Source organism: Ursus arctos, unplaced genomic scaffold (genome assembly GCF_023065955.2).
Source record: "Ursus arctos isolate Adak ecotype North America unplaced genomic scaffold, UrsArc2.0 scaffold_31, whole genome shotgun sequence".
In the NCBI taxonomy this organism is placed as follows: domain Eukaryota; kingdom Metazoa; phylum Chordata; class Mammalia; order Carnivora; family Ursidae; genus Ursus; species Ursus arctos.
In genome coordinates this window covers 9,655,665-9,677,093 of record NW_026622997.1, presented here as the reverse complement: position 1 = coordinate 9,677,093, position 21,429 = coordinate 9,655,665, and the positions used below count along the sequence as shown (strand labels likewise).

General features: G+C 47.4%; 1 protein-coding gene across 1 annotated transcript; it reads right to left on the bottom strand.

Moving 5' to 3' along the window:
• Positions 1–974: 974 nt before the first annotated feature.
• Positions 975–3,472, bottom strand: PPP1R3G (protein phosphatase 1 regulatory subunit 3G). The gene has a single exon (XM_026511425.4). It carries the CDS (start codon positions 2,655–2,657, stop codon positions 1,602–1,604), a length of 1,056 nt encoding a protein of 351 aa, XP_026367210.2. The 5' UTR covers positions 2,658–3,472; the 3' UTR covers positions 975–1,601.
• Between the last annotated feature and the right edge of the window lie 17,957 nt (positions 3,473–21,429).

Sequence of the window (21,429 nt, the reverse complement as noted above, 5' to 3'; positions counted from 1 at the left end):
TAAAGAATGCCAGACAAGGGGATCTCTATTTTGATCATGATATTGGGATCCTAATTTCATCCTTGTGTAATTTTAAATAATCCCAAACAATCCAAAATAATGCATAATTATCAGAGGAACTGGCATTTCACACTCTGCTGTAGGCTATATACACCATCAGTACTTTTCAACTAGGATGTGTTCCTAAACACATAAGAAAAATACAAAATATATTTATCTAAGGGTTATTATGCAATAATGCACTTTTAAAAAAGAAATAGTATACCAAACCCAAAAAGGGACGTTGCTTATTTTTGTAACAGAAAAATGATGTAATTCTAATGATTGCTTATTTTTATTGTTTTAAAGTTTTTTATAACTAGATGTGAATTAAGTATTATTATTTCATAGATGTGCCTATTTTTTAGCCTGCTTTACTCCAAGTGTAAATTATAATTTATTAGCTTCTGATGGCTTTCCACTAATAATTATTTAAACATTTTCCCCAAGATCAATGAATTACCTTCGGCAAACACCGTTATAGTCAAAAGGGATGTCTCCAAACCAGAAGCTAAATTAAGTATTGCTATGGCTTAAGACATCTCACTTTGGGGTGCCTGGGTGGCACAGCGGTTAAGCGTCTGCCTTTGGCTCAGGGCGTGATCCCGGCGTTATGGGATCGAGCCCCACATCAGGCTCCTCTGCTATGAGCCTGCTTCTTCCTCTCCCACTCCCCCTGCTTGTGTTCCCTCTCTTGCTGGCTGTCTCTACCTCTGTCGGATAAATAAATAAAATCTTTTTTAAAAAATAAAATAAAGAACATTTTTGGCCCAGAATGGGAAATCTGGGCCTCTGCCTCAGAGAGGAAAGACTGAAGAAAGGAAACTTGTAAATACTGTTTGATTATTGTTAAAGGGCCAGCATGATCAGCTGAGGAAGATCACCTATCAAGACCTCCCAGACTCCCCAGGAGCTGAAACAGGAAGTACAGCGTGAAAGGGTGTGCAAGTGGCCTTTATTTTTTAAAGGACATGTGTACACAAATGGCCGAGTAAATAACGTCCGGTCTGTGCAAACATCTCCCAGATCCCAGTTAAGAGAAAAGCCCAGCCAAGGCCCCACCCAATTTTTACGGAGAAACAGGCCCCTGCGCAAAGGCCTCGGCAGAGGCCCGCGATCCAGAGCCTTCTCTCCGCACGATGTGGCGGGATGCCTGTGCTTTCCCTGAGATCCGAGGCGTTTTCCAGCAAGCTGCAAAGGCTAAAACACGATGTCTACAATTGAAAACAAACCCCAAGGTCTTACAGCCGTGCACAAGGGTCAGGACCTTTTTCTTGAAGGAAGCTACGGCTCCGAGTCAAGACTTTCTTTCCCATTCTGACGCAGGCCGAGAATTCTAGAGGCAGCCTAGGGAGGCTTAAGCGAGGAGAAAACGGGCCGGGGAGGTTCGGTGCTTTGCCCGGGCTCGCGATGCTTACTCGAAGGATCCGTCCTGGTGCGCGTGAGTTTACAGCTGAACGGCTCCCTCCTTTCCTTCCCGGGTGGACGGTGCTCAAGAAAACGTCCCCGCAGGTCGCCGGGTCGCTGTCGGGCGGCGCGGGGCCTGGGGCCCGGCCTCGGGCTCAGAGCGCGTCGGAAGGGCGCACGTAGCGCAGCGTGTAGTTGGCCCCCGCGTTGTTGTCCCAGTACTCGCCCTGGGCGCAGCGGTAGCAGATGGCGAAGTGGACCGCGGCGCCCGGCTCGTCCGCGTCTTCCCCCTCCTGGGGCTGCAGACCCGGGGGCAGGCACAGCGAGAAGTGGAAGCGCTCGGCGCCGGGCTCCTGCTCGGCGTCCCCGGGCCCCCCGGACGACGCTTCTGACGGCTGCGGCTCAGCCGGCTCGGGCTGCAGCTCGGCAGGCACGTCCAGGAAGGAGCGCCACTCGGTGAAGGTGTAGCGCACCGCCACGGCTCTCGGCCCCAGGCAGCCCAGCACCCGGCCGTAGCCCGTCACCTCTGCGCCCGAGGGTGCCGAGCACTGCACGCGCTCCAAGCACACGCGCTGCCGCCGCAGTCGCTCGGCGGCGGCACTCGGCCCGGGAAGCTCGAAAAGAGGCCGAAGCCGGGGAGGTGGCGCAGAGAGGGGCGCAGCCGAGGCCGCCGCAGCCAGGAGGCCCGGGAGCTGCTCTAGGTCTTGGGTGCGCATTGGGAAGCTGCGGAGGCGGGAGAGCACGGCGGGAGGCACCTGCGGCTCCTCCGCCTCGCTGAAGTGCTTCACGCTGGCCAGGCTCAGCCCCAGAGCGTCGGCAAACTGCACCCGCTTCTTGCACTTGGCGCAGCAGCCGCCGGGGCTGTGCGGCGCGCCCTCGGCCCCCTCGCCGCCCTCCCGGCCCAGCCCCAGGCCAAGCTGCTGTCGCTGCTGCAGCAACTTGGCCGCCTCCAAGATCGGGTCCGCGGGCAGGGAGAAGGAACGCGGGAGGCGGCGGCGGCACTCCCACGGCTCCGCCTGCTCCCGGGGGGCAGCCTCTTCCTTCGCGGACAAGGGCTCAGCGTCTGGGCTCGGGGCCTCCGATGTGCCGCCGCCGTCCCCGCCACCCTCCATGCGGAGGACCCCTGGGGCGGGCAACCCCTCGGCTGGCGGGGGCTCTCCAAAGAGCGCAGATCCCTGCTTCTCCAAACTTAGCGCCCCCTGGGGCTCCATGAAGCCGCCTGGCCCCGGATCGCTTTTCCCCGCTCAGGACTCCTTTGGACACTTAACACCTTGGGTCTTTGCAGGAGCGCGCAGAGCCCGCCCCGGCCCCGAGAGGAGAGGGCAGTTCCACTCGGGAGCCTAGGGTTTTAGCGGCGGCTGCCCGGGACGGAGTGGGAGGAGGATGCGGGCGTGGGGCCGGCTCTGGGGATTGAACCTGCCCGCAGCGGGGGAGGGCCCGGGGCGGGGAGGCGCGGGCCGTGGGAACACCTGGAAGCGGGGCGGCGCGGGCCAGAGCGACTGGGCGGGCTTGCCGAAGGCTCGGGCAGAAAGTGAGAGACGGCTTTCTGGAAGTCGGGGCCTCCCACTTCCCTCCCGCCCACCGCGGCGGGGCCCGCGTCTGTCCTGCCTCCGGAGCTCCTGGGGTGAACCGGCGCTCAGCTCTCGTGGACTCGGGCGCGAACTGCCTTCCTTCTGCCCGTAAAGTTAGCCCGCAGGTCCTGGCGAGTCGCAGAGCGGTCTCCTCCCGGCTGTCGCATCGGCCCAGGAAGTCCCCGGGGCAGGCGCGCAATTAAGGAAGCTCGCCTGCGGGGGAGCCGGGAGGCGGCCGGCCGCGGACCGAGCGCAGAGCGCCTCCTTCGCTTTCTTTTCCTTCCTTCCCAAACTTCAGGGCGCCCGGGCTCCCGTCCCGCTCGCAGGCCGGCCCCGGCCCGGCGCGCTCGCCTCGGCGCTCCCGCAGTGCGGGCGCCCGGGGCCCTGGGGCCGAGTCCAGGGCGGGGACGGGGCCGGGCGGCGCGGAGTGGACGCGGCCCCGCGCCGAGCGCTGCCGGAGGCCATTAGCGCGGGGCCCGGGAGCACGTCCCCGCTCCTCCCCCTGTCCCGCCCGCCGCGCTCGGGGCGCGAGGACTGGGGCCCGCGGGACCGACGCCGCGCCGCGCACACCGCCGCTCCCCGCCGCCCCGAGGGGCCGTGGCGCGTGCGGGGGCTGCGAGGCGGCAGACCTGCGGCGCTGCGGACGGAGCCTGGCCTTGGGCTCCAGGGAGACTTTCGGGGGTGGGTTTTTGTGGTTGGTTTTGTCTGGTTTTGTTTTTCGGGCTGACTTTACCTTGGTCAGAGTTAGTGGTTCCCAAACACGAGCGCGCCTCAGTGTCACCTGGGGAGGTTGTGAAAACGTTCCTGCGCCCCACGCTGGTTCGGTGTTTCTAGTAGTATTTCTAACAAGGGCATACTGATGCTGGGCTCTAGGGTCTGCATTTTGGGAACTCCGTATAAACCTGTGTGGACGTATGGAGTTACTTGTGTAAAAAGCTAGGGATTCTAGCTTCTTTAGAAATAGATCCAGTATTTGTTTATTTATTTTTAAAGATTTCATTTATTTGACAGAGAGAGAGAGCAACGCGACTTGGGACTGGATCCCAGGACCCTGGGATCCTGACCCGAGTGGAAGGCATATGCTTAACCGGCTGAGCCAGCCAGCCACCCCAGGATCCAGTATTTAAACATAGATCCCGGGGCGCCTGGGTGGCACAGCGGTTAAGCGTCTGCCGCAGGGCGTGATCCCGGCGTTATTGGATCGAGCCCCACGTCAGGCTCTTCCGCTATGAGCCTGCTTCTTCCTCTTCCACTCCCCCTGCTTGTGTTCCCTCTCTCGCTGGCTGTCTCTATCTCTGTCGAATAAATAAATAAAATCTTTAAAAAAATAAAAATAAACATAGATCCCAGTATTTCAGAAAAAAGAAAAGAAAGGTGAACCTACCCAGGTCATTTAACCGAGGCATTGTAACTAAAATACCTTATGGTCTGGCAGAATTTAAAAGGGAATTAAAAGGGCCCAGCGCCTTAGGCAATTTGGTGAGGGGGCAAGCCGAAGGTGGTGAGTAGAGGTCATAGTCATAGCTCATATTCATGGAGACGCTGGGCATCAACAGTGCTGGTTTGAACTGACTCCTCTTGTGTGATCTTATTCTCAGAACATCATCTCTACTAGTGGGACACAGAGGCATAGAAAGATTGTTCCTTACCCAGGCCTCACAGCTAGGTGTGGTGGGATTTGAACCCAGGTGATTAAGAGGGAAGATTTCTCCCATGGCTAGGAAGCCAGGGCTGGAGATGGTGTTCATGACGTAGGGGCTCTGCCAGCCTCTCGATGGGATGGCAGGTCCTGCTGTACCCAATATAGAATACCATAACTGCATGTCAACTTGGGAGCTTACTCTTGCACCCGATGCTCCTGGTGTGCTTTCTGGAACAACTCCAAGATTTAAGGAAGAAGACATTATTTTTACAGTTAGGTTAACATTTATATATTATGGAGTTAAACACAAAATTTCCAAACTATCTGGAAGATAAAATAGGATATCAGAGATTTTGAGGTTGTGGTGATCCTCTCGGGGCATGTGCCCACTGCAGGGCAGGGACTAGAAAAGGTGAGGTGTCTAAGGAGTGGGATTGAAGGAGGCATCACTCTCAGCGTTGTGCAGGGCTCTGGGCCCAACCCTATCACTCTTCTCTTTGATGAAAATGTTAGAGGACTCCACCCTCACGGAGCTCTCAATAGACTGGAGGAGACCAATATTAACCAAAAATCCACACAAGCAAATACAGACTTAGCCACTCTAGCAGATGCTAAGAAGGATACGACCTGGTCAGGGAGGCCAGGGAGGCCTCCCGGAGGAAGGTGAGTGGGCCTGCAAGGAACATTTCAGCCCATACAAGGCCCCATGTGGGAGGAAATATGGGTCATAGGGAGAGACTGAAAGAAGCCTGTGTGGCCCAAGGGCTGGGGGCTGAGGATGCAGGGGTAGGAAGGGGCCAGCCACTCAGGGCCTTGAGCAATGAGAAACCATTGAAGGATTTTGAATCATAAGTATGACTAACCAGATTTAAGTTTTGAAAGCTCATTCTGGAAGCAGGATGAAGAGCAGATTGTGGGGAATAGAGGCAATGTGGGTGAATCTGTTAGGAAACTATCACCGTCTTTCAAGTGAAAGGTGATTATACGTAGGTCAAGAGTGGTGATGGCGGTGGGGTGGACATATCTGAGAGCTATTGAGAAGTGAAACCAGCATGCCATGCTTATGGACCCATATGGGGGGAGGTGAAGGAGTAGAGATGCCTTGAGGATTTGAACATGAGCGGTTACTAGAGGCAGTCACAGTCCCTGGGGCAGGGGACCACCAAGAAGAGGAATGGAGGGAGGGCAAAATCATGAATCCCATTTTGGGCCTTTTGAGTTTAGTAAATTCTCTGTTCTTTCTGACAACACCTGGGTATCCAACAACTGAAGTCTGATTGTAGCTACCTGGAGATAATATCGGATCCTACGGGTTAAAAGGCTCACTCCTGTGAGACTGCCCCCTCTCAGATGCCAGCCACACACGGTGTGCCCAGGCTACCACACTTTGGTCCAGCCAAGTACAAATTTGGGGATTCCCACGATCTCCCCTTTCAGGTTCAATAATCCATCAGAATGGTTCACAGAATTCAGGTGAAGGGGATAAGAATGTGCTATTGCAAATATGCCGCTTTGTCATAAGGATTATTTTGAGAAAGCAGTTAAAGACAGCTGGCTCAAGATCTCTGTCCTTCCACTTTTTGCCTAAAAGCAGAGCATAATTTTCCATTTGTAAAGGTGATATAATAACTATCCATGTCTAAATATGTTTCCCTCTCTTAATCACCAGAAATGCCCCTGGAGTGACTAACATAATATAATAAAAAATCATTGTTAATAAAAAAAAAAAAAAAAAAAGAAATGCCCCTGGAGACGATGCTGACTTAAGTCTGCACAAACTTACTAAATCTTATAACCTACATAAACCTGACTAACCTTTATCTTCCATTCGTTTCCCCTTTATATTTATCTTCCCACAATTACTGCCCCTGGAAGCCCAAGCACCTTTTCCTCTGTCACTTCCCACAATTTATCAGCTTTGGCTAAGGTGGTATGTAAGCTCCTTGGCCTAACAGCTTTTTGGGGTTTTCACTTCTTTCTAGTGAAATGCCCGTGTGCATATTAGATAAACCTTTTTTCCTGTTAATCTGTCTTTGTCAGTTTAACTTGTAGGCTCTAGTCACTGAACCTAAGAGGGTAGAGGAAAAGAGTTTCCTCCCCAACACAGGAAAACACTTTACTTGCATTTACCAGTTTGTCCAGTTGTATAAAGGATTCAACTCAGGAACGATGAAATGAAAAATATGTGGGGAGAAGAGTTCAGAGCTTCCAAGCCCTCCCAGCACGTCAATGTGTTCACCAACCTGGAAGCTCTCTGAAGCTTATTGTTCAAGAACTTTCATAGAGCTCAATCTCCAGCCCCATCCTCCTCCTCCCTGGGCTACCCTGAGGCCATCTAGGGGCCCTACCCTAAATCATCTCATTAGCATAAATAGGTGTGAACCAAAGGGGCTCATAACGTAAGGCACTCCCATCACTCAGGAAATTTCCAGGGTTGAAGGCCTTCTGTGCCAGGACTGGGGACAAAGGCCAAATACAAATTTTTATTACACCACAGAAGGATATACGGGTCTAGAGCCGAGAAGAGGACAAGGGCCCAGGACTGAGCTCTTAGCAACTCGGACATTTAAAGGCCAGGAGGAGGAGGATGAGCCTGCAGAAGGATAGAGAATGAGCAGTCACAAGGGCTGGAGGAAACAGGAGAGCTCTGTTCTTCAGAAGCCACAGGAAGACTTCAGAAGCAGGAGAGGTAAGAATTCCACTTGGGGCCCACAGGGACCTTGGGGTCCTCTCCCTTGTCTCCTGAAAGATGTGGACCCAGTGGGTGGTCTCTGGCCCCAGGCTCCCTTTCCCCTCAGCTTCCACTCAGAACAGGGCCCAGATCTTCCCTACACGGGGATCAGGATGCCTGGAGTCGATCATTAAATGATGCAACATGCAAAAGAACTTCAAAATGTCATCCACCGCACTGAAACGTGTTTAGTCCAACTTCAAATGTCACGTGCCTCAGCTGCTAGAACGTTTCCTCCAGGCATTCAGAGGCTCCTAGCTTGCCCATCAATTCCAGTTACCTGCCGCTGCATCGCAGACCACCCCCACACAGAATTGTTTATTAAAATAACAACAGCATTTATTTTCTGCATGAATCTGCAAGGCGGGGGTGGGGGGTGGGGGGAGGAGGGCTCTGGCTATGGCAGCTGGAAGGCTGGGGCTGGGATCCTCTGATGCTTGGGCTGGGAAGATCTGACAGCCGGGCCAGATCCCCTGGTGGTCCTCAGGCATCTCTGTATGACCTCCAGCTCAGTGGCTTCCGGGCTGGTCTGGTAACCTGTTTGCTCAGAGAGAGAGACAGAGACAGAGACAGACGCTGCGTGACTTTATGGTCTAGTCTCCGAAGACTCCCGGTGTCTCTTCTGCTACACTGTCTTCCTCAGAGGTGAGTCACAAACGCCAACATGGTCAAAGAGGCAGGAATTAGATTTCCTTTGATAGAAGAGTGTCTAAGAAATTGCACCAAACTATGATAGAACAGGACAAATTAGAAAGGACTCAAGAGAATTTAGCTAGCTTAAAACTCTCATTTTTCGGATGTGCAAGCTGACACTCGAAGGGGAAGTGTTGTTCAAACTTTTCACTCAAGGCAAGAATTGAGCCAGAATAAGAACAGTCTTTTGATTCCTAGTCTCTGAGACCGTGCCTCAGAATCACATCTTTTTTTCTTAAGATAACACCATTCCTTGATTACCATTGGTTTCCTTTTTTGATGGTACGACTGTTGGGTAAATAAGCTGATACTATTTACTTAACATGAAACTGTGAAGGCGATCAGAACATACCACCCCAAATATGCTGCCTTGGCATTGTCTTGGTCTGTTCGGAATGTTAGAATGAAAAAACAGACTGGGTGGCTTATGAGCCGTGAACTACTTCTCACAGTTCCAGAGGCTACTAAGTCCAAGATTAAGGGTCGGGCAGATTTGGTGTCTGGTGAAAGCCTTCATCCCAGACAGATGTCTTTCCACTATGTCCTCACGAGGTGGAAGGGGTTTACATGGAGGAGGGGCCAAGGCGGCTTTCTTGAGTCCCTCTCATAAGGGCATTAATCCCATTCATAAGGGCCATCCCTCATGACCCAACGATCCCCCAAGTCCCCACCTCCTAATACCTTCACACTGGGGGGTTAGATTTCAACATATGAACTTGAGGGGACACGAGCATGCAGACCATAGCAGGCACATTGATTATTTTGAGGTGAGGACAACTGAGAAACAGCAGATCCAGAAAGGGCTCTCTGCCCTCCTCCTTTCTACCTAAAAGGAGGGCATCCTTTTCCTGCACCAGGAAAAGGAAAATATTCTCATCACCTGAGACAGAGTTGACACCAAGATGAATCTGGACAAACAAACCTACTAAACTAACTCTTAGCTTCCATCAGCTTCCCCCATGTATTTCTGGGTCACTTTCCCAGTTTATCACCCTTAGCCTAGACCCCTTTTTCCTCTGATTTGCCACATCCCCCTATCCCCACTCCCCTGACTTATCATTCTTTGTTAAAATGCTACGTAAGCTCTCAGGCCTGTTTCTTCCGGTCTTCATTTCTTACATGTGAAGGCCTCCCTGTACACACAAAACTGCTAAAATGAGATAAACTTTTTATGCGTTTCTCTTGTAAATTTGTCTTGTCAGTTCAATTCTTAGGCCCAAACACAGAATCAAGGCTGATAGACACACCATATATAATATGTTAAAGTATTTCAAAAATACTTACTTTGTAAAGTATTTTAAAAGAGCGGAAGCATTTTAGAAACATTTCCCCTAACTCTTCTTTAGGTTTTTGAAGGAGATTGGGTTGATTAAGGTAAAGTCGGGGTGATTTTTCAGGGGCTTAAATGCAGCCATGGAAACTTGGTAGAAAAATGCCCTCTACCTGGAAAGGATCAAATTTCGTAGCGCCTTAGGCCACTTTTGTCAGCGCAACTGTAATAAATTTGAAAAAAACATTACCCTGCTCGCCTGGTTCATTCTTCTCTCTCATGTGGGCCTTTTAACAGAGTCAAGGAACTCTAAGCGGTCTTAGTATACAACTGACTTGCTTCAAAAATAGAGAAAATAAAGCCAAGCGAGATCCTAATGATTTGCTTAACCAAAGCCATTCAGCCACCCAGAAGAGTGAGGGCTGGAAGGATCTCTAATACAGCCAGCACCTGCTTATCATTGTGTGTTAAAAACTCCCAGCATCACAAATCCTCACACAGCTCACTGGGATGGGTACCGTTACACCAAGTATGGAGTCATGGGGGCTTAGAAAGATTTAATGAATCACTCGAGTTATCCAGGGTGGAATCTGCCAAGCCAGGATTTGGATACCATGTGCATGGCACAGCCTCCTGTTTGAACCCCACTGCAGCCCTCTTTGGGATCCCGTTGGAGACAAGTCATGTTGCTTTTGGCTCAAAAAAAAAAAAAAATCACCAAGTCAGAAGGGACCTTCCCACCTTCCTCCAACCAAGGGATGAGGAGTTAATAAGAAAGACTTAAGGGCAGATTTCTCTATTTTTATTCTTAATTTCTTTGGTTTCTGTCTTTCAGTGAGTTTTACTCATGTTTTCTAATCATCAAGATTTTAACATGATTTGCATGATATATTCTAAGTGTAATTTGTAAGTTTCCTACAGCTGATTGGCTTCATATCTAACCAATTAGTTTTCTGAAATTAACAGTCATTTAAACATTACATTTTGAAGATTTTATTTTTATTAATTTGAGAGAGAGAGAGCAAGTGAAAGAGCACAAGTTGGAGGGAGAACAAGACTGTCCACTGAGCAGGGAGCCCGACTTGGGGCTCGATCCCAGGACCCTGGGATCATGACCTGAGCTGAAGGCGGATGCTTAACCAGCAGAGCCACCCAGGCATCCCTAAACATTATATTTTAAAGAGCCCACGAGAATTGAGTTGACTTCCTATCTATTAACACTTCAAGTTTCAGTTAACTTTTTATTCTCATATCAATTTTCTGCCATGTTTAAGTCATTTCACTTATATTTAGTGACTTTTCTCACTTGACTTTGGATGACTATAAATACCAGTCATGATCACAAGCATAAACAAATGTGTAAAACTTAAAGTTCTTGGTATATGTGACACAATTCTGAGTGAAGCTAGGAAACTTTAGGATTGCAAGACTGATACCAATGTACTTCTGCATGGCTCCACGGAGACTCCCTCAGCTTCTAGAAGGAGGCCCTTCATTTGCGCTCTCAACCTTCTTGTCCAGAGCCTGCTTGCTTTTTTCCTCTGTGTGTGAGGCAGAACTGAAAGTTTTGGGAAACAACGGGGTTTGACCTCTTTCTTTGAAGGGAGGAGGGATGGAACCCACACATCTTGCTTTCGCACCACATGACAGAGATTTTGTCTCTCCGTAAGGTCCATGACAGCCTGTGAGGGAGTATAGTGGGCATGTGGCTGGCCAGCTCCACACCCACCCCTCTTCCTCCTTTCTAGCAGATATCCATCCCACCTCTCCCACACACACCTTTCCCCATCCCCTCCACAGTAGCATCTGTCTGATCTCGGAGGAAACCCCATCCTGCTCTTGACTGGTTCAGGAATGAGCAAGTGACCTGGCCAGGAAGATGTGAGGGGGAAGTCCGAGGGGAAGCTTCCAAGGGATGTTTCCTTTTCCCCAAGAGAGAGCAAGAGAGGATGTAGTCTCACTTAATGCCCTGGACCCACAATAGTCACAACTACCTTGCTACAGTCAGAGGTGAGGTGCTAACTGAGCATGGGAAATGGAAAGTTGACATGGTTTTGTGCGTGAGCTGCTAAGTTGATGCTTCTCAATGGGAAGGCTATTGGCTTTGTGAGCAGGGCAGGTCTTTGCTGTGACCGCCTACAGCAAACATTTTAAGATCTAAACATTAATGAGCCCTACCCTCAAAATGCCACTAGCAGCCCCAGGAATGGGACAACCAAAAAATCCATACTCTTGTTTCCAAACACCCTTCCCCCATCGAGAACCATGACACTCTGTCTTGGGACCTCTTACCATACAACCTTTTGATTTAAACCAGTTTAATTGAGCTTTCTGCTGGTTGCAGCCCAGGGTCTCTTAACAGGAAGGCATTATCATCGTAATTTTGAAAGAAGGAATAAATGAGCCTCAAGGAGGTCAAGGAATGTGCCCAAGGATATCAACAAGCACGTGGCAGAGCCAGCATTTGGGTCCAGATCTAACTTCAAAGCTTGGCTACTTCCTCTCTATCTGCTTTCTCTCCAGTCACATGGAAGTTATTCTGAACTTTACTATTCTGTTTTCTCCTTCCCATCAGTTTCCTCCAAAAGAACAAACGTGGTTAGTTTGTTCAGTGGAAAAATATGAACAAACAACAACAACAACAAAAAACAAAGGACAGAAGTTTTATATAGAAAAAATTAATATATGGAAACCATACATCTGTTTGTTTATGCATGTATTTCTGGAAAAATCCTATTACAGGGGTTGCCTGTGGGGAGTGGAGCTAAGGGACTGGGGCTATGAGATAGGAGGAACACTTACTTTCATTGTAGATCCTTTCTACTGTTTGAATTCTTGGTCTTGTGCAAGTATCTTTTCATTTTATTAAAAAGTAAAAATCTTAAAGCACTTGTAGATACATTTTATATTACATATATTTTGCCATAATCCTAAAAATATGATGGTAATGATAATGGTGATGATCATCGTGATGGTGATGATGGTGACGGTGATCGTGGTGACGGTGATCGTGGTGATGGTGATGATGGTGATGGTGACGATGATGGTGATGATGGTCATGGTGATGGTGATGATGTCATAGTAATAATGATGGTGATGGTGATGATGGTGACGGTGATCGTGGTGATGGTGATGATGGTGATGGTGACGATGATGGTGATGATGTCATGGTGATGGTGATGATGTCATAGTAATAATGATGGTGATGGTGATGATGGTGACGGTGATCATGGTGATGGTGATGATGGTGATGGTGACGATGATGGTGATGATGGTCACGATGATGGTGATGATGTCATAGTAATAATGATGGTGATGGTGATGATGATCATGGTCATGGTGATGGTGATGGTAATAATGATAGGGATGTTGATGGTGACGCTGGTGATAATGGTGATGATGATGACATTGTTTTACGGTGAAGTTCTTTGCTCAAACAATATGGTGGGGGAATCCCAATATGTAAAACAGGTAAAAGTACGGTTTCTCAGCTAGATTTGGAGCAGAGGGCCTAGGACTCTGTTGTCTCAGCTCACGTCAGCCCAGGGGGATCCTAGAAGAATTTTGCAGAAAATAACTTCTTATGGTGAATAGAGGAGAAGGGATAGAAAAGTTGCCAGGGATCCTGCCTCCTGATGTTCAGGCTATAGGGAGAGGCTATAGGGAGAAAGAAAAGTTTTCTTTTCTTTTAAACTACTAGGTTCTGGGGCACATGGGTGGCTCAGTCAGTTAAGCGTCTGCCTTCAGCCCAGGTCATGATCCTGGGGTCCTGGGATCAAGCCTCGAGATGGGCTGCCTGCTCAATGGGGAGTCAGCTTCTCTCTCTCCCTCTGCCCCTTTCCCCCCTGCTTGTGCTGTCTCCCAAATAAATAAATAAAAAATCTTTAAACTCCTAGGTTCTGCACCTGGGGACCTGAAAATTAAGCTGACAAAAGACAGATTAACAGGAGACAAGAAAACAGTTGATTTACATGTGCAGCACTCATTCACGGGGGAGAAATTCAGTGATAAGTAACTCACAGGGGTGGTTAGTGGTTAGAACTTGGGCTTAAACATTGTCTTAACAAAGAATAATAAATTTGTAGAGAAGTTACAAGACAAAAGAAAAGGACTAAACCCTTTCAGAGGTGGCAAAGCTGGGACGGTAAATGTGCAGGGAAAACGAACAGAAGATAGTGTAGTGTGAGTAAGGCTTGTGCTACAGACTCCTCCAGTGCCGTCTGAGCTGAGGTGAATCCAGAGTCATCTCCAGGGATGAGAAGTCTACGAGTTGTACTTTTCCTGGTAAGGAGAGGAAAACACTTTTACAAATAGAAATTTATGTTGTGCTTCTAGCCAGATAGGGGGAAGACAGAGAGCTTTTTTCTTTGTCTGCTGTTTCTTAATTTTCTTTAGCTCAAAATAATCCTCATACCAAAGGGCGTATTTTGGGGTGACGTATTCTGCTGCTCCCCAGTTATGTGTAATCTCTTCTCCTTGAGTGTGGGTAGAGCCCAAGGCCACCTTCCTACTGAATAGTGATAGGATGTCACTCCCAGGTCAGGTCTTCTGTTGACACTCTCTGGCTCTCTCTATCTTCACTGACATTCTGAAGAAGCCAGATGCCATGTTGTGAGATGTTCTGAAGGAAGAGGCTCATGTGGAAAAGAAGATTTTTCTTTTATGGTAATTATGTGAAATAGAATATATTAGCTTCCTGCACTTGTAGGCACAAACCTATAATACATCTTTTACAGCTGCTATGTGAAAGAAACTTGATGGGGGTTTTCCAAAATGTTCCTGTAATGAAGGATAATTGGAAGGTAGGCAGGCAGGGACAAGGGGCCCCCCGCCCTAAGAGGAAACCATCCTTAAAAGGATTTTATACCAGCCTGGAAGGAGCCCTCCACCCTTTCCCATGTGAGATGACAAAAACCTGGTTGGGTGACAGGCTCATGGCAACACTCTGAGGTCCGCCCTCTTCCAGAGCTTTGTACTATCGCTTTGCTGTTGCTCAATAAACTTCGCTTTGCTGCCCGCCACTCTAGCCTACCTCTTCAGTCTTCGAAGCGGCATGACCAAGAGCCACAGGCACTAAAGGAAAAATCCTGTAACACCTGCAATTTTGTAAGTTTCAGCCCCACGTAACTGGGATCTGTCCCCTCACCTTTTTACTTGTTCTGTTTTTAACATTTTGATGTTTTGTTTTTCATGAATTTCTTGCGTAATTTTGATTTTTGAAATATTGAATTAAAATATTATTTATCTTGATTGCTGAGGTTTTTTTGGTGCCCCCTTAAATTTCGTGCCCAAAACAAGTGCCTATCTCACCCCACCAGAGTCCTGACCCTGCTCATTGGAGGTGGTTGGAAAGTCACCCAAGATCCATTTCTTTCCTCAGAGGCACTTCCTGACTCCTTAGGTTAAGGTTAAATTTAATATGGTTTTGAAAAAAAGTTTAATATGTATTTTCATATAGCATATTTTATATATATCTATAATAAATATAATAATAATAATTAATATAATAATATTATATATAATAATAAATATAATAATAATAAAACATGTATATTGAAAAATTTTTGTCTCAAAACCATATTAAATTAAAACTTAACCATAAATATATTGCCATATATCTGCATTCACAGAGTATCACTGAAAAGTTATCCAAGGGGCTCCTGGGTGCTTCAGTTGGTTAAGCGTCTGCCTTTGGCCTAGGTCATGATCTCAGGGTCCTGGGATCAAGTCCCACATCGGGCTCCCTGCTCAGCAGGGAGTCTCCTTCCTCCTCTGACCCTCACCCTGCTTATGTGCTCTCTCTCTCTCACTCTCTCAAATAAATAAATAAAAATCTTTGAAGAAAAAGAAAAAGAAAAGTTATCCAAATAACCAGTGATAGAGCATGCTACAGGGGAAGCCAAATGGCAAAAACGGGGAAACTTGCCTTAGAAAATGTATTTTTCAATTATTATTTTTTTTTTTTTTGAGAGAGAGAAAGCATGAGTGGGGGGAGGGGCAGAGGGAGAGAGAGAATCCCAAGCAGGCTCCACACCCCCCTCAGGGCAAAATGCGGGGCTCCATCTCACAACTCTGAGACCATGACCTGAGCCAAGACCCAGAGTTGGACACCTAACTGACTGACCCACCCAGGCTTCCTATGTGTTCCAATTTTTAAGGGAAAATTTCCTAAGATAAATGTATTATTTTCCTTAATACAAAATGACTTACTAGGGAAAAATTAGAAAATACAGTAAAGTAGGAAATAGAAGTATAAACATTCATAATTTCATCCAGCAATAATCCTGTTAGTATCTTAGCGTTTATCTTTTTCTATCTGCCCCCTTTCCACTCCCTCAGACCCAGAGTTTATTGCCTGCTTCTCTGGTATGCTTCTTACCTGATTGAGTCTGACTCGTTTCCAAATCTTTTCTCCAATGAACACATCTCTGCTTGTAGAACAGGGATTGTGTCTAGTTGGTCTTCGTAATTTTCCTGGAGTGCGGGATAGGAGGCTTGGTCTGCGTAAGGACCTGGGAGACCATTTCTGCAAATTATGTGATCTCCCTGAGCTGTTTCCTCACCTGTAAAATGGAATAATGTTAGTGCCTACTTAAAGAAGAAAATCCATGCAAATTGCTTCCAATGATTGTTTTCTAATATGACCTATTCTTAGCGTAGTGCGTTCATTCATTCAGCACACATTTATTGCGTGCAGATTATATGCCAGACATTCTTCTAGGTGCGGGGGACACAGCGGTCAACAAAAGAGTCACAAAACCCTGCCTTCGGGGAGCTCCCATTCTGCTGTCTGGCTGGGAGTGGAGACCATATGCAAAATAGACAGCATATCCGATAATGATAGGTGCTATGGGAAACAAAGGTTTATACGTGGGTACTCGTTACATGTGTTTATTGAGTCATTTACTATTCCTTAGCCTACTCTCCCCCACTTTCTCTCTGTCCCAAGTCCTGCTTCCCCATGGGATTAAATCACACACATGAGGCTTAACCTTTCCAGACCTGCAGTGTAGACCGCAGTGGCTTCTGGGCATGAGACTGATAAGGGCTGCAGGTGGAAAAACCAGGCCAGAGGTCACGCACCATGGGTACCTATGCCATCCGGAGACACCAGTACGTGTTTTGACGTGAGTTTTCTTCCGGATGAGCACACGGTTGTACTCTGCCGTTTGCACTCCGCTGTGATCAATAGTTGCTCTGTGAAAGTCAGGACAGTAAACAGCAAATCCGGCACAGTGCGGGTGAGGGGTTGGGAGGCGCTGGCTGGAGCGTGTTTGACTCCTCGTGTCGCCAAGCAGCTGCTCCTGTCCTGGAAGTTTCTCGCCCTGTGCTGTTACAGGTGTTGACCTGTCCTTGCTTCTTCCCCAGCCCTTGGCTGTGGCACCGCGGACCTCACACAGTGGGGGGACACATAGCCGGCACTAGTGGAAGGCAAACGTCTGTTTGTAAATAAGCCAAGACCAAATCTGTGAGCCCGAGCCTGAAATAAATCCAAGTGCGAGGAACTGTGATTTTTTTTTTTTAAGGGAAAAAATAAAACTTAGAGCATATCCAACACTGAGATAAATGTAAGGTGTTCTTGTCAGAAGATTTTAAATACGTGGAAGTTAATTTATTACCACCGTATTCCCATAGCCAAGCATTCACTAATGTTCACACAAATTTTAAATCTCATATTATGTATTCATATTTGGTAATCTTATTATTCCATTATTATGAGGGTGAAAATTCCACCACACAAATTGCTACAAACTGGCATTGGATTTGGTTTTTTAAAGGATGATTTATTTATTTATTTATTTATTTATTTATTTATCTATCTATCTATCTATTTATTTACTTACTTGAAGATTTTATTTATTTATTTATTTATTTATTTATTTATTTATTTGAGAGAGAGAGAGCACAAGGCAGGGCAGAGGGAGAGGGAGAAGCAGACTCCCTGCTAAGCAGGGATCCCAACTCGGGGCTCGATCCCAGGACCCCAGGATCATGACCTGAGGCAAAGACAAATGTTAACCAACTGAGCCCCCCAGGCGCCCCATGGATTTGTTTTAATACTGCTTACTTTATATGGGTAAAGCCTAAATTAATTAAAATTTGTAAGTTTTCCTTTTGCCAAATATAAAGTTTCCCAGAAGAGTCACAAAGCAAATATATGATTCGCACTGTATGACAGCCTCCCAAATAGTCCTCAGTGATCCTCGCCTTCTGGTATTTAACGTCCCTTCCGCTCCCCCCCCCCTCCAGAACCGTGTAACCAGCAGGAGACCGTGGAAGTGACTGTGCATGACTTCCCAGCTTGGTTATAAAAGCCACTGAGGGCTCTCCTTGCTCTCCTGAGTCACCTGCTTCCGGGAAGCCAGCCGCTGTGTGGTGAGAACACTCAGGCCTCCCCCTGGAACAGCAAGCATCAACCTGCTGGTCCTCTGGGCAAGCCTCCTTGGAAGTGGAGCTAAGCCTTCAGATGACGGTAGCTCTGACTGATATCTTCAGTGCAACCTCAAGAGAAACTGAGTCAGAACCACCCAACTAAACCACTCCCAAGTTCCTAGCACTCAAAATCTGTAAAACAGTAAATGTTTATTGTTTTATGCTGCTAAACTGGAGGTAATTTTGTTAAACAGCAATAAAGTTAATGCAGTCCATGTACATAAATGTCTATAAAAGCATAAGAAGTGTCTAGAAAGATGCACATGGCAATGTGTTAAACTTGGAGGAGGTGGAGTAGTAACAATGTTTATCTGTATTGCTTTAATTTTTTTCTTCAGATGAATATATGTATGTTTCAATTATATAGTTAGAAATAAATTTAAAGGCAAAACGTTAAAGCAATCAAGAAGTCTCTTAGTAGGCTAATGGAAAACTGTCGTATATCTACACAGTGGAATATTATTCAGTAATTTTAAAAAATGAGCTATCAAGCCACAAAAGGACATGAAGGAAACCTAAATGCCAGATGAAAGAGGTCAATTGAAAAAGGCTACATACTGTATGATTCTGCCTATATGACCTCATGGGAAGAGGCAAAACTATGGAGACAGTAAAGAGATCAGGGATTGCCTGGGTTTGGGGGGAGGGATGACTAAGGCGCACACACAGGATTTTTAGAGCAATGAAACTATTCTGTATGAAACTATAAGAGCAGTGACATGTCATTATGCGTCTGTCCAACCCCACACAATGTACGACACCAAGAGTGAAACTTAATGTCAACTACGGCCTTGAAATAATAACAGTGTGTTAACACCGGCTTCTTAATTATAATCAGTGTGCCACACGAGTGCAAGATGTTAATAATACAGGAAACAGTGGGGTGAGGCGCTGTGGATATATGGGAACTAACTACACTTCCCACTCAATATTTCAGTAAACCTAAAACCGATCTAACAAATAAAGTCTAGGGGCACCTGGGTGGCTCAGTTGCTTAAGCGTCTGCCTGATTCCAGGGTCCTGGGATTGAGCCCTGCGTCTGGTTCCCTGCTCAGCTCAGTGGGGAGTCCGCTTCTTCCTCCCCCCCCCCCCCCGCCCACACCGCTCCTGCTCTTTCACTCTCTCTTGAATAAGTAAATAAAATATTTTTAAAAAGTCTATTAATTATTTTAAAAATACAGTAAATTTTAAAAGATGAATAAAGACACGTATACATACACGGATATCACATCTAATTTGCCAGAGAACCGATCAGGGTCAGCTGGAATAGCAACCTTTGAGAGCAAGGTGGGAAGAACGATTCATCTGTCACCCTTATTTCTATCAATTTGTTTTTCTTTTCTCCATCCAGGAGATAGATGTTCAAAAACTTGGACTTTGGAATGGAGAATAATCCAAAACCCGGGTCCCATATAGGCATGTATTGTTAAAACATGCCCTCCAAAGCTAACAGCAGATTGAGAAAGGACTCCTGTAATGTTCTAGGAGATTCTGGGCCAGGGAGAGTCCACCAGATCTGAAAGAATGTGGTTAAAAGCCTCACTGCAGAGCTTCAGACCACTAGACAGGCAGCTCCCACTGGACCACTGCCTCCACTGAACAGGTCACATTCCTTTTCTGGAAGGCAGAGTGTGGCCAGTCAGTTCCTGGGAATCAGATGACAGTCCCTGGCTCAGGTTACCAACATGCTGGTGTGAACAGAGATGAAGAGGATTGTTTAGGGTCTGGGGGAAGTGGAGCAGCAGGATACCAGGGGACGTGTAGCCTAGAGAGGCTGAGCAATCATTAAAAGGATTGATCTAGCCTCGGGAGATGGGGCCCCCCATCACGGTCCACGGTGGTACCCAACATGAGAGCTGGTGGGAAGTAATGATACACAGTCAGGAGTATTCTTGCTCATTCACGGAACAAACGACATGGTTTTGGTGCTGGGGTACAGAGGTGAGCCAGCTCAAAGTCCCGGGATTGTTGGAGATTCTATTCTAGAGGGGCTCAGATCATGTTCACACGAGTGTGAACGATGATACTCGCTAAAAACAAAGTAAGGAAGAGGGGTAAGGAGGCTAGGATGAGCGGAAGGTGCCATGATGGGTGAGGGGGTCAGGGAAGGCATGGGGACTGGAAACAGAAGTTTGGTGAATGTGGCTGCTAGGGAGGGACTCCAATCTCCCCAGAATAACACCTGGCTCTCCCTGGGGGTGCAGTGGACCCATAAAGCCCACCTCAGCCATTTCCTGCTGCACTGTTGCATCATGGGACCGAGGATTTGGTAGATGAAATGGGCCTCCCTTGCCTTCTTAGATTATACCATTGTAAAAAAAAAAAAAAAAAGGTCTAAGCATACTGCCCACCTTTTCCCGTTTAAACAATGCTACTCAGGACAGCTTTGTACTGAATGCCCACCGACGTTCCCCCTTGTGCCTCTTGAGAAAGGAAATGGAGAAATGGAAATGCCTTCACTGGAAAGCTGGTTTGTGAGCTGGCAGTTCAAGAGGCTGGTGGTGGACTGGCCACGCCACCCACCTCCATGGTCCCCTTGACCACGGGGACATCAGTGCCACATGGGTCCTACCAAGGTCCCTTCCCATGTGACTTCCTTCTTCCCTTCCCCTTGTGCTTGCAGAGGGCTTTGGTTTGCCCCCAATCCAGCAGTTACATACTCGTAAGGACTCACACACTAAGCTGTGCAGTGTGTCCGTAAGCATACGACTTCAGAAATCAGCTGACGGAGCCAGGAACTCATGTCCATTTACACAGAGACCTAAGTTTTGTCCTGAGAGTCACCCGGGACTGGGGAAGTGGTGAAGGCAGGTTTTGTTTTTGTTTGTTTTGTTATGTTTTAAAAGAACCATCCTTAAAAGTGATGAGCTTTCAATAGAAAAGGATGGGCAGCTCAGAATAAACAAGACTTCTAATCCTTCCTTTGGCCATACTTGACTCAGGCCTTTCTAAAAAAGAGGTTCTAAATTAAATAAAACTGTGGTGGGAGAAGAAAAACACAGAGAGGTCCTGAGATTGAGGAGAACTAAGTATTATCAGCAAATGAGAATAACAGCATTTTAAACCAGAAGAATAGGGGGAGGAAAGCAAAATAGCAGTGCTAAAATCTTACTTTTATGCAAAAGTACAGAGTTAATTATCCAGCAGTTGAACAATACACATGTATAAAAGACCTCCATTTCCAGAACCACACATATTACGACGTCCTCAACGATGGGGTAAATTCGGTTTCTGGGTGTCACAGCTCTGCATAATGTTTATTTCTCCCAATGGTTTGTAAGACTTTGTGAGCGAACTCATTTTCGTGGTTCTCTGTGGGAGTTCTGTGAGCCCTTGGTGGTAAAAATGTTGGCACAGTCTAGAAGAGTATGAAGAAGTTTCTTTCTGCGAGCACCTCTGGCGGTTTCCGTGGCCGCAAGCCTGCTTTTGTATTATTATTTTCTCAGGCTTCAGTCCTGGGCTGTGAAGGTGTTGGGTTCAGACCCCACCCACCTCACCCCCACATATGGCTCAGACCTGTCATTGTTCCCCTGCCAGTGACGCTGAGGGAGAGAGGGCACGCGTTCTCAGCACTTCGGACTGATGCACCCAGCACCACCTCTCTGGGATCCTGGGCGTCAGCCGTAGCCCTCAGCGCCTTGTG

Coding starts and splice junctions, on each gene's coding strand:
- PPP1R3G (XM_026511425.4), bottom strand. CDS start 2,657: ATGGAGCCCCAGGGGGCGCTAAGTTTGGAGAAGCAGGGATCTGCGCTC.